The 12335-nt window shown below is 44.5% G+C and overlaps 1 protein-coding gene across 1 annotated transcript; it reads right to left on the reverse strand.

Annotated features, from left to right (window-relative positions):
* Positions 1 to 466: 466 nt before the first annotated feature.
* Positions 467 to 11575, reverse strand: ACOD1 (aconitate decarboxylase 1). The gene is made up of 5 exons (XM_044913467.1): positions 11522 to 11575; positions 4946 to 5107; positions 4166 to 4255; positions 2323 to 2528; positions 467 to 1445 (listed from the first exon to the last, which is right to left on the reverse strand). The coding sequence occupies exons 1-5, from the start codon at positions 11573 to 11575 to the stop codon at positions 467 to 469; spliced, it is 1491 nt and encodes a 496-aa protein (XP_044769402.1).
* Positions 11576 to 12335: the final 760 nt, after the last annotated feature.

Raw genomic sequence — 12335 nt, forward strand, 5'->3', positions numbered from 1 at the left:
TATATTTAAACCAATAGCACCCCCTCCACTGTGGAGGGTTTGTAAAAACCCGTGGTCTAAGAAATCTGTTGGTGGCACAACAGGCCAGAGGCCTTCTCCACTGTCAGCAAATTTACATGTAGGTTCAAATTCCTCCTACATCTTGAGGTTCATGAAGTTCATAAAGAACTCCTCTGTAAAGATTAACTTTACAAGCAAATTACAGGTGACTTGAGTTTCAGCCTTATGAATGCTTATAAAATCAATTTCTCTGTGTTTCTTGCATATTTATTATTTTGCTTTAGGTAACTGGAACTGTCTGGCAAAATTTATAGGACAAGACTCCTTCCATAAAAATCCAATTCTCTTTCTGGACTCTTTCCACCTTGCTTCCCTTATTCCTGGGCAGATCGACCGTAAACCCTTGCTTTATAAAGCAAATCACCAAATTCTCCCCAATATAAAGTCACTTAGATGTTGATAAACCTCAGAAGAGATTGTACGATGGAATTGTTAAATGCTGGATAGATTTTGAAACCATCTCTGGTGGAGAGGGTCCTTTCAGCAGAGTGGTTAGCACAGAACAATCTTCTAGGTCTTCTAGGTTCTCTACGATCTCCAGAAGCCTTTCAACTGTGTCGCGGGACAGCGTGCTGGAGGCATTGGCTCTGAACTTCTCCCGCAGGTCCTCCTGGCTCAGTGGCTTCCTCCAGTGGCCGTAGAAGGTATCTGAGCACTCTGTGAAGGTGGCTCCATCACTGAGAGTGACACTTACCTCACAGTATAGTGTGTTGAAGCTTGGCAGGTTGTCCCGAGGGTACTCCAGCTGCACTTTCCTGAGCAGCTCTCTCACCTGTGGCCTGTCGATCTGGCATTTGTGGAAGGATGGGACGGTGATGCCACCATCGAGCAGTGTGGTACAGGCCACATACTGGAACGAGTGACGAGCTTCATGCTCCGAGTCTGGGAAGGGCCTGTTGACATACTGGACATCTGGAATTCTGAGCACAATTCTCTCAATGCGGTCAGTGGGAAGCAGGGCTCTGTCTGTTACAAGGTGCTTTCGGACGGACGTAACTGCGTCCGCCACCCAGTGGGTGGCCAGATGTGCAGGGAACCTCTTGAAGGCCACATCCTGCTGGTCCAACAGCCACGTGTGGGAATCTAGGTTTGGAAGAACCTGTGGGGAGTAGTTGGCATAGAAGGCCCCAAAGCCTGTCTGCATGTCCAAGACCTGCTTGTTTCCTTGGAGACCCAGCATTGCCAGGAAAGCGGATTCCATCCCATGCCTGGCAGCATTGCCAATATGAAGAGGCTTGGTCTGAGTGGCAGCATTTGCCATGGGTGCCCCGGCATGAGAAACAGCAATAGCCAGGGCCTCTTGGCACTTTGTCATGCTGAGCCCTAAAAACTTGGATGCGGCCGCCGCACTACCCAAAGTTCCTACCACTGAGGGGGGATGGAATCTGAAAAGTAAAAAAAAAGCAAAGAGTTGGAGATTTACAGATTTACAGTCACCAGGAGGCAGTGTAGTTAGTGGTCAGGCGTGTGGATGCCGCAGGCCTGCTGCCTAGGTTCAAATCTCAGCTCTGCCACTTACTAGCTGTGTGATCTTAGCAAAGTCACTCAACCTCTCTGCACCTGTTTCCTCTCCCATAAAATCATAATATCTACTCATAGGGTTTCGTGAGTTTTGAATGAATCTACAGGCTTACAATAGTGCCTGACACAGTAAATTTTTAATAATTATTGCCAGAAAGGCAAAAGTTGTTATTTGCTGAAATCCCACGTAAGTAGCTATAAAAATGGAGAGCCTGGTAGAAACTGAAAATTCACTCAGTATTCCAATTTACTCCTCTCCTAGCAGGCGGGATCAACTGGAAAAGTAAATATAAGATTGAACTACATGATAGAGTCAACATGGGACCATTTTTGATTAGTGGGTTGAACAGTTTCAAGATCTTCTGAATGTTCTCAGTCTGAAGGACCTTAGCAAATATCAAAGTAGATTCTACTTTGAGATGGGATTAGGAAGATTCACAGTACCCGTGGATGCCAAAATGACATGAATCATCCTCGGACTAGAGGCCCCAATTAATTTTATGCTCATGGTTGCTTGACCCTCTAAACCCAAAGGAGACTTTTCATTAGTACTTCTGAAGTCACACCTTTGTATATGGATATATGGTTTGATATGTGACTGGAAAATTGACTTAGCTGTCAGCACTAATGTTAATATTTTCAACTGAGCTAAGCTCTATGTCAGAAGGCTCCGCAGAGATAATGATCAACAGGTGAAGGGGGCATGTGTCTGTCTCTGGATGGGGCAGATTCTCTCCGTACCTCTTTGGTATGTCACTGGCTTCTTTGGAGAAATGCAATAATTGGCCTTGTACTTCAATCCCAACATTGAAAGCCAGCAGCAGATCAAGGCCAGAAAATGTTCGACTTGAAGGGAAAGCTTCTGCTAAAGCCATGAGGACAGGAAGGACAGCTCCAGAAGGGTGGGTGGCGGGATGCCATGTGTCATCAAAATCCATTGAGTGAATCTATGTAAACAGACACACAACAACCAAAAACCAAAAAAATAATATTTCTCTAAATGCAGTGACCAGTAAGGGTTTAGTTTCATAATAACTTTATTTGATGTGAGATTTTTTAGATCTGATTATCTGAAAATAAAACCTAGAAGCTGGCTGTAATTCTTAATCATGTGGCTGGGCACTGAGACATGCTGTCCTCTGCCTAGAGCAGACAGGACTTTGGGGAGTAACTAGAGAGCCCCCAGTGGGCTTGGATCTTACCCAGGTGGCCAGAAATCTCTGGCACAGCCCCTGGGAAGAGCTGTATCTCCCTTAAAAATAAGGCTATGAAATTAGGTGGTGGTTCCTCTCTCCCTCCCCCACCCTTCAAATAAGTTGCACCAGAAGTTTAATATCATTTATTCCATATCAGGCCATATATTTTTGTACCTTTTCATTATGAAATAATTTTAAATTTACAGGGAAGTTGCAAGGACTTTTGAACCCAGATTAACTATTAAGCTATATTTTAAAATCATTATTTTCTGCTATAGGTTTGATTCTTCTTCATCCTAGCCATTAGCTTATCCCTTATACGAAATAGTAATAACCAGAAGTTCACTTAAAAATAGAATTCCAGGGGGGGCACCTGGGTGGCTCAGATGGTTAAGCATCTGCCTTCGGCTCAGGTCATGATCCCAGGGTCCTGGGATCAAGTCCTGCATCGGGCTCCCTGCTAGGCGGGGAGCCTGCTTCTTCCTCTGCCTCTGCCTTTGCCTCTCTCTCTGACTCTCATGAATAAATAAATAAAACATTAAAAAAAATAGAATTCCAGGGGTGCCTGGGTGGCTCAGTCGGTTAAGCATTTGCCTTTGGCTCAGGTCATGATCCCAGGGTCCTGGGATCAAGCCCCACATCGGGCTCCCTGCTAGGCGGGGAGCCTGCTTCTCCCTCTCCTTCCCTCTTGTGCTCACTCTCTCTCTCTCAAATAAATAAATAAATAAAATCTTAAAAAAAAGTAGAATTCCATGTCTATTGGATGTGGCTGGTCTGGACGCTGGACATCTACTCCTGGATGCACTGCTGGATTTGACTTTCAATATTCTGAGCTACTGTCCCAAACCATAAAAATATCTCAGAAGTCCCAACACATTCACGTCTAAATTATATCTTGTATATAGATACAGACTGCCGCTGACACACAAAGCAAAAAAAGTCATCAGATGAAAAGTGCTGATTTTTGCTTCAGAAAATGTAGACACCATATGGCCATTGTTTCTTTCTCAATAAATATCTGGTGAATGAATGGATGGGTGAAAAGCTGGTTATTGAACAGAAACTGGCACTGGTTACAACAAAAGGAACTGGGTCTAGATACCGAGTTTTATATTTTTTGCTATCTATATTCAAAGTTTAGATACCTTAGGGTGTTTTATCTAAGTCCTCCATCTTATTTCCTGTGCTTCACAATTTGTTTGAAAAGCATCAATTCACTGTCAAACACAAAAAATGAAGTAACTACATAGAAGAGAGGACAGACCACTTCATCTCTCTGAACTTCAGTAACTCATCCGTGAAATATGGAAACCGAACAATTTCTGAGCTATTTCCTGGCTCTGAAATTATTATTGTCTCACAGTTGAAAGATACGTAAGCCTCCTTACAGCCACACCGTTCACAAAAGCAGCATATGATGGAGGGAGTCTTAGGTCTGGTCGACCCCAAACACTGCTGGACATGTTGGAACTGTAGATCTGGAACCAAAGAATATCAATCAGTGATACAGAGTGAAAACACGACATGCCAGTCACCACTTCAAGAGCTGTTTCTCATCTTTGGAGGCAATACTTTAACGGTGCCTATTTCAATACTTTGTGCTGAATCGCAGCCTGGTAAACCATTGGAATTTTCTCTTCCTTGTAGAAGAATACACAAATTTCCCCACGGAAGGGAGAGGAGATGTTGGGGCTCTGTCCCAGGCTGAGATCCACAGGTGTGCCAGGGGATGGAGTCTGAATTTATTCTTATTTATTCCTTGAGGGTAAATACCAGGGAAGGTGGACCAATTGTCTATACCAAGTACATCCTTTGGAGAGTGGGTGCTCCGTCTCCCACATACACACCCACTCTGCTCAGAGTGCTGAACCAGCTTTTTCTCCAGAGACTCTTAAAGTCCTTGCATGAATAAATGGTAGATGCTATTGGGGTAGATGCTATTCCTAAGATTGGTCTTTAGACAGTAACTTAGTGAAGAATATAGATGAGTATTAAAACTCATAAATAGAGCATAAAACCATATACAACAATGCTACACACACCAAGTACTATCTCTAAAACAAAGAGTAGAATAACAGACCATGAACACGTATCTCCGGGCACATTGGTGGGATACCTCATGAGCAGGCATTTGGTTTTATATCTAAAGTAGACACCGAGCTTCTTACCTTACTGTATTCGCTGGCTTTGTGAAACACTTCTGTACTGGTTCCCAGGAAGCCAACACCCAGAGTATCCAGAATCATTCTCTTGCTTCTTTGAATAACGTGATCTGTCAGGTGCCCCACTGTCAAGCCATGGATCACTCTGGCAAAGCTTTCTGTGACAGACTTTAAAGAGAAGAGTGTTAGAACAGTGCTACATGCAATTTGTATTTGCTTATTCCTTGCTATACAAGAGCTTGAGGTACTTTTTTTTTTTTTAAGATTTTATTTATTTATTTGACAGAGAGAGACACAGTGAGAGAGGGAACACAAGCAGGGGGAGTGGGAGAGGGAGAAGCAGGCCTCCCGCCGAGCAGGGAGCCCGATGCGGGGCTCGATCCCAGGACCCTGGGATCATGACCTGAGCCGAAGGCAGACGCTTAACGACTGAGCCACCCAGGCGCCCTGAGCTTGAGGTACTTTTATGTGACGAGTTTTGCTCCACTAGGGGAAAGCCAGTTAATCAACCTAAGTTCAATTCCTGAGAAATGATGAGCACGGAGCCCCTGCTATGTGTCAGGCAAAGGGATGTGGAAATGCCCGATAGCTAGTTTCTGTCCTCGAGTTGAGGACACAGGCCAACATGCGGGTGATGGCCACAGAGAGAGTGGGCTATGGCGTAGGGAAGCACAGAGTTAGGAGACGATGGGAGGGACATCTTGCCCATAAGGTGGGCATGCTGGGACCGGTGTATCCATCTAGGAGCTGCCATTGTTAGATATGCGCCAGGTGTCATGCTGACTGTTGTAAATACAATATCCATTGAATGCCGCAAGTTTCTGGGTAGGTGTTATGAGCATCATCTCGCTTTGCAGGTAAGGAGACCCAGACTTGATGTCCCTGAGTTACACAACTCTTATATGGTGGAGTTTGGACACAAATTCCTACGGGCCTAACTCCAAACTGCTGCATGTAATTATTAAGCCACGTTTCTTGAGGAGGAAAAGAAACATCGGAACACGTGGTGTTCTTGTTGAAAATGAACATTTCTGGTCCCTACTCCAGACCTCCAGAATTAGACTACCCCCCCACCCGCAAATGAACTAGAAGCTTTGGAAGCATAGCACAGGATTCTGTGCTTTCATTAAGATCTTTAGGTGATTCTTAAATGTTCTAGTGCTATCATGTCCAATGTGGTAGCTACTCTCCACATCGGCTGTTGAGCATTTGAAATGTGGCTAGTCCAAACTAGGATGTGTCATAAGAGTAAAATAAACACTGGGTTTTGAAGATTTAGTAGGAAAAAAAGAATATAGAGCATCTCAGTAATAATTGTAAAATATTGATTATGTGTGCTAAGATGGTAATATTTAGGATATGTCAGTAAATGAAATGTAGTATTATACCTAATTTTATCAGCTTCTTACTTTTTAAAATATGGCCACTAGAAAATTTAAAATTACACTTGAGAACCACTTCCTGTCTATTCTTGTTGGTGGAGATTACCTGTACGCATTGATACCTGGGCTGGTTATGAAGACTTACGGGAGTCAGCAGGTGAAGGTGCCCGGGACAAGTATGGATGTTAAAGGCAGAGGTGGCAGCGTGGACTGGGGCTTAGAGGTGTGAGGGATGCAGTGATTTAGGCAAAGCCCAGCTGCAGAGCTGCACACAGGGGACAGAGGTGAGAGGGGTTTGCAGGCTAGGACTGAGTGGTGGAAGTTACACCAGGCTGAAGACCATGGTGCTGTCTTTAAAAAGGTTCATATGATCAAAACTGTGTTTTGCAAAGACCTCCATCGGCCCTCGTGCAGACAATGGATTGAGAGGGGTAGACAAGGGCAGGTAAGAGACTGCTGCGATAGCCCAGGTTCTGGGTGGGGATATGACGGTGCCATGTGCCAAGAGAGGGAGCACAGGAAGAGGGGCAGCTGTCTGGACAGTGATGATGGGCTCTCTGTGAACTTGCTGAATATGAAATGCCCGTGCTCATCCTAGCGGAGAAGACCATTCTGCTGCCACCCACAAACCAGATCATAAAAACCTGCAGGATTATTTGCATTTCAGAAGCAGCAGAGTGTTTTAAAATTCATTTAAATATCAAGTTCTTCAATGTATAGGTGATTGTTTTGTTTTCTACACGTCTTCCCAAGAGAACATCTATTATGTACCACTAAAAACACCCACTCTTCAACTGTGTCTCACGACATGCCTAGTACTTAGCACCACTTAGTAAATGTCAGCTTGTTTCCCTTTTCTGCTCTGATTATTGCATCATTATACAATTTCCTTTGCCTCTCTGAGCATCAGATACTGCTTTTTAAAACATAGGCTATAGAGCGAGGGGTTTTTGAATCAGAGGATCTGGGATGTGTGGGGCTCCCTGATGCTAAGATCAGTGTCTGGGCAGAGGTTCAGAGATGGAACCAGTGGCCATCTGAAAGTCCTCAACCTGCCCACCAGCTGGTCCCCTATTTTCAGTCTTGAGATGACCAAGTCACAGAACCCTTGCCATTTTCAAAAAAGGATGGGCTATGTCCTATGTCTCTGAAACTTTGGTAGAAAGGTGAGGGGAGCCTGGGGTGGGAGAGAGCAGGAGAGAAGGCGGATGGGAGAGAGGGGGGGCTGGCACGTATGTTTCTAATTAGGATGGAGAATAATAACTTGGATTGTCCTGCTGCTAGAAATGTGGGTAAACATATTTAGGGACAGGGGCAGGGAAGGAGGGAAAAGCACTGGCTTGATGATCCACCAAGTAAACTGAGAACTGGTTGGATCCCTTGTTCTAAGCAAAATGACCTCTTTTCAAGCTCTCTTTCCATCCCTACAGCTCCCACAGTTGAAGGCATTTAGTGATTGGTCGTTCATCTCTCTGGGGTTAGATCCGACCTGGGAGAGGCTTATGCGGACACGTGTGTGCCTGGGGAGCATGTGTCGTGGGGGCAACCACATGGAGCCTGGAAGGGGATTATGGCCTCCATTTGCATGATCCCATGGTGCTAGAGACCTACGAAGGTAGGGCCCCCTGGGGATCTCCTGACAAGTCCTGGATAGCGCCCTTGTCCCAAAGAAATGCTCCCGAGGAAGAAGGAACATGAGAACATAAACATGCAACTGCTCAGCTGTCTGTAGGATTGAACCCGTCTAATGTTTTTTTGGTCTTCCTGATTTTCTCATGGCATTTACAACTCTTTTTAGTAAAATACTGTGATCAGTGTATAAATTAAGGCAAAACATGCAGCCATTTGATAAATATTTCACAAGTTCTTGCCATGTGTCTGGCGCTGTGCTAAGCTCTCTAGAATACCAAACCAAGATGTTAGGATTCCTGCTACAAAAAGATTATCTTCTCCAGGGAACTAAGGACAGTAAATAGACCATTCAAAAGGCAGTCTGGCCATGCCATAATGGACACAGACAAAACCAGCAGGTTAAAATTCAATGAGCTTGTAATAATTCATTTTCTTCCTAATTCTGTGCAACAGAATCACATCTCTTACTGGTAAAACACCAATGAAAAACCAGATGCAGGTAATTAGATAGCCCAGAGGCTATGAGAAATGCTAAAATGCCATTTCTGAAGAAGAAGCAGGAAGCTCTAAGGACATTGAGAAAAGGAGAGGTAAGCTAGAAAACCAATTTAAATAAGCCACATAAGATGTGACAATACCTTGAGCATCTTGTTGAAATTGGAGGCGTATCTCAGGCGCAAACTGGAGGAGGACTTCACCGGCTGGGTGACACCCTTTATACCTTTCAGTCTTCCCAGCCCATTCCCCTTCTCTTTGTTGTGACCCTAAAGTTTCCACTATTTCAACACCTCCCACATTCGTACACTCACTTCAACTTCCTCATGATGAGTTGTTTAACCTACAGGGGATGAGGAATTAAATGAGGCCAGGAGGGAATGGAGAGACGTCAAATGATTTCTCATAGACATCAGGGAAGTGCACTGACAGCAAAGCTAGGATTGCATCCTGGGCTTAGATGCCAGACCTCAAACGCAGAAAAATGCACCCTCTTTTATCCAGGTATTCCTGCTCTGAAAAATTTATGCTAAGGAAATCGGCATGGATGTATGGAAGAAAAAAAACAACAACACAGATTTGCTTATAAGATTAACTAGAAACAATCAAATACCCCCAAACAGTGAGTTGGTGAAGTAAAATAGGGCATGGGCAGTGTTTAAGGCACACTCATTTACCCCTTCATGTCACCCCTGCTGGTCACTGTTGTCTGGGGACAAATGTGCCAGCCTGAGTTCCTGGTAGCTTGAGATTAAGAACCTAGAAGGGCATTGGGAGTTAATCACGCTTTTCTCCTGCTCGACCCTTGTTGGGTCCTGCCCTGCCTTTCTGCAGATGCAGATTTCTGGTTCCTGGTCCTCTGTTTAGCTGCTGGGATACACGGCCTGCCCCCCTGCTCTCTCCCACGGCACTGACCCCACAGCCTGTCCAGGCCTCTTTGCTTATAATCAATCACTCTGGCATGCTAGTCTGGATCTCGCTCTGCTTCTCTGGGTAATTACTGTTTCCTTAGTCTTAGACAGTTGGTTTATACTCGTAGTGGTCCAAAAAAAACAAGTTATTTAACATCTGAGCAATTCTTAAGACCACTTTTACATGAAATGAAAAATAGGCTATGATGACTTCTCTGACCACCACCTCACCGTGGAAAAGCTTTATAAAGGAATGATGGGCGCCTGGTGGCTCAGTCCGTTGAGCATCTGTCTTCGCTCTTGGGTCATGATCCCAGGGTCTTGGGATGGAGCCTGCTTCTCCTTCTCCCTCTGCTTGCTGCTCCCTCTGCTTGCTGCTCCCCCTGCTTGTGCTCTCTCTCTCCCTCTCTCTCTCTCTGTCAGATAAATAAGTAAATAAAATCTTTTTTAAAAAATAAAGGAACGATGAGCTTTAGTAAGTCTGATAGGCTTTAATGTAAAGTGCCATCATTTAGCTTCTCTGGGCTCAAGTTTTGCCAGTATTTTTTTTTTTTAATATGTCAACTTGGCTAGGCTATGGTATCCATGTGTTGGGTCAAATACCAGTCTAGATGTTGCTTTGAAAGTGTTTTTTGGATGTGATTAACATTTAAATCAATAGACTTTGAGTAAAGCAGATTATAATCTATAATGCGCCTCATCCAATCAGTAGAAGGCCTTAAGAGAAAAAACTGAGATCCCTCAAGAAGGAGTTCTGCCTCCAGATGGCTGTTCAGACTCCAGACTCCTGTGTCCACTCGTCCCTGGCTCTTCAGGCTGCCAACCTCCCCTGCAGATTTCATGCTAGCCAGCCTTCACCATTACATGAGCCGATTCTCTGAAATCTCTCTCCATTTGAATTCATTCTAATCACACACACACACACACACACACACACACACACGCACACACATACTCAACCTTCTATTGGTTTTGTTTCTCTGGAGAACCCTAATACAAAATGCCCTCAAGGCCAGCGGCTTCCATATCATTTGTCTTTGTATCTCCAGTACCTTTAATCATCTGGTCCCCATTCTGGTGCTGTGTGAATGAATGTGTGAGGGAGGGCATGAATGTGGACCCTAGTGAATCTGGTAGCTCTAAGTCCCACCCCGTTCTAGTTTTTGGACAGTTGAGAAATTGCACTTCAGCCCTGGGGGGGTAACATTCTGCCTGCATGTCCTAAAATGGACAGCAGGGCTTTTCTGAAAGGCTCTGGAGCTGCTCTGCCTCCATGGACTTCTGGAATGCTGGGGACCAGTATCAGCTCAGGAGCTCATCCTGGGGAGGGATGAAAGCTGACTGTGGGACCAGTTGGCATCAGGGAGTAATGAGGAGGAGTTTAGAGACCAACGGGCCAATCCAGCAGGGCTTTGCTAGGAACATGCCTTCATGAAGTCACGTGAGCGACCATGCAGGATCCGGCCCTGAGTGCTGAGCTCTACTGAGGAGGGACTGCTTCACCCTCTTAAAAGGCTGAGGCATAGGGACACCTGGGTGGCTCAGTCGTTGAGCGTCTGCCTTCAGCTCAGGTCATGATCTCAGGGTCCTGGGATCGAGCCCCGCATCGGGCTCCTTGCTCGGTGGGAAGCCTGCTTCTCCCTCTCCCACTCCCCTGCTTGTGTTCCCTCTCTTGCTGTGTCTCCCTCTGTCAAATAATTAAATCTTAAAAAAAAAAAAAAAGGCTGAGGCATAGATCAGAATGCCAGTCTGTCATTTTATACTTTGGATGTTCCTTTTCGTTGCAAGGCTAGGTGCTTTCACCGTGTAGGGTCTTTCCCTAGGGCAGTGTGGCTGGGAAGTCAGGTGAGTAATGAGATGCTGCTTGCTGAGTATGACTGGAACACACACAGCGGCAGGGATTTCAAGGACATTCACAAGTCCCTGCTCCTACAGAGTGGATATTTCTCTGTTGGTCTTCACCAGATGCAGTCCTTTTAGGTTACCCTAGATGGTCTCTGTTTACTTCTTTTTCTCTATTCCCCTTTAAGAATCTATACTGATCGTCTTCCTCTTGTTGCAACACTCCTATACATGACAGCACATTCTTTTTTGGTTATGTTTTCAGTGTAGTTCTCAGAAATTACATTTGAGTTCTTGTAACTGGTAAGGTGTCTGCTTACTTGTGGCATATCATGTCTTCCTGAAGTATCTTCATGGTCCTGAGACCTTGTCATTGCTCTTAGACATCTCTTGTTTCATCTCATCTTTAGCATGGGTCATTTGTACAGAACTCAGTCATTATATGTAGATTTTGCTAGTTTAATTTGCAGAGGTAATCTGTGTGCCCCCATCCTGGGGGTCCCTCATGTTGCTCCAATGCATGAGTCACAAGGAATAGATCCAAGAATGAATGGGACTGATCATGTTTAAAAGTATTAAAATTTTAAGGTAAATAATTAGTGGAAAGTTGGGGTGTAAGAAGGAAAATGATCAGAAATGACATGATTGAAAAATACAGTAAGTCCAAAAACAAGGTTGAATAGGGCCCAACAAGGATAAAGAGTAGGTGAGTAAGTGAAAAATATGAAATGCCACACAGTACACTTGCGTAGGTTGTGAACTGCTCCTATGTAGGAGGGCTCCATCTACATCATAGACATTGTAGCTTCGTAGGACTACGATGCTAATTGCATAGCAGAAGACATGAAGTTTTTCATTCCAATGAAACCGTTATAACAATTTTTCTGACGAGGAAAGTAAAGTATGCTGGAAGACAATTCTGCATGGGTCTCACACGTTTCTTCACATTTTGCCAGCAGACTCACTGACTGTTTATTCCAGATTATCTTTTGAAAAATGTGCATAGTAAACAGCCTTGGAAAGTAGAAGTATTATCTCTGTGGAGGAAAGGGCAAGCAGGCTTACTGCCCATTATAGAAGATTTGGGTTCCCTGAATTCAGGGTTCCTCTCCTGTAATAAAATTCCCTGCATGT

This window comes from Neomonachus schauinslandi, chromosome 3 (genome assembly GCF_002201575.2).
Source record: "Neomonachus schauinslandi chromosome 3, ASM220157v2, whole genome shotgun sequence".
Taxonomy (NCBI): domain Eukaryota; kingdom Metazoa; phylum Chordata; class Mammalia; order Carnivora; family Phocidae; genus Neomonachus; species Neomonachus schauinslandi.

What these genes read in the sequence shown, in the direction of transcription:
- ACOD1 (XM_044913467.1), bottom strand. Translation starts at nt 11,575, where the DNA reads ATGACAAGGTCTCAGGACCATGAAGATACTTCAGGAAGACATGATATG. An exon ending in GAAGACATGATATGCCACAA is followed by an intron (nt 5,108 to 11,521) that starts GTAAGCAGACAC and finishes TTCTCTTTAAAG; the next exon opens with TCTGTCACAGAAAGCTTTGC. An exon ending in CTTTTGTGAACGGTGTGGCT is followed by an intron (nt 2,529 to 4,165) that starts GTAAGGAGGCTT and finishes CTGTTTACATAG; the next exon opens with ATTCACTCAATGGATTTTGA.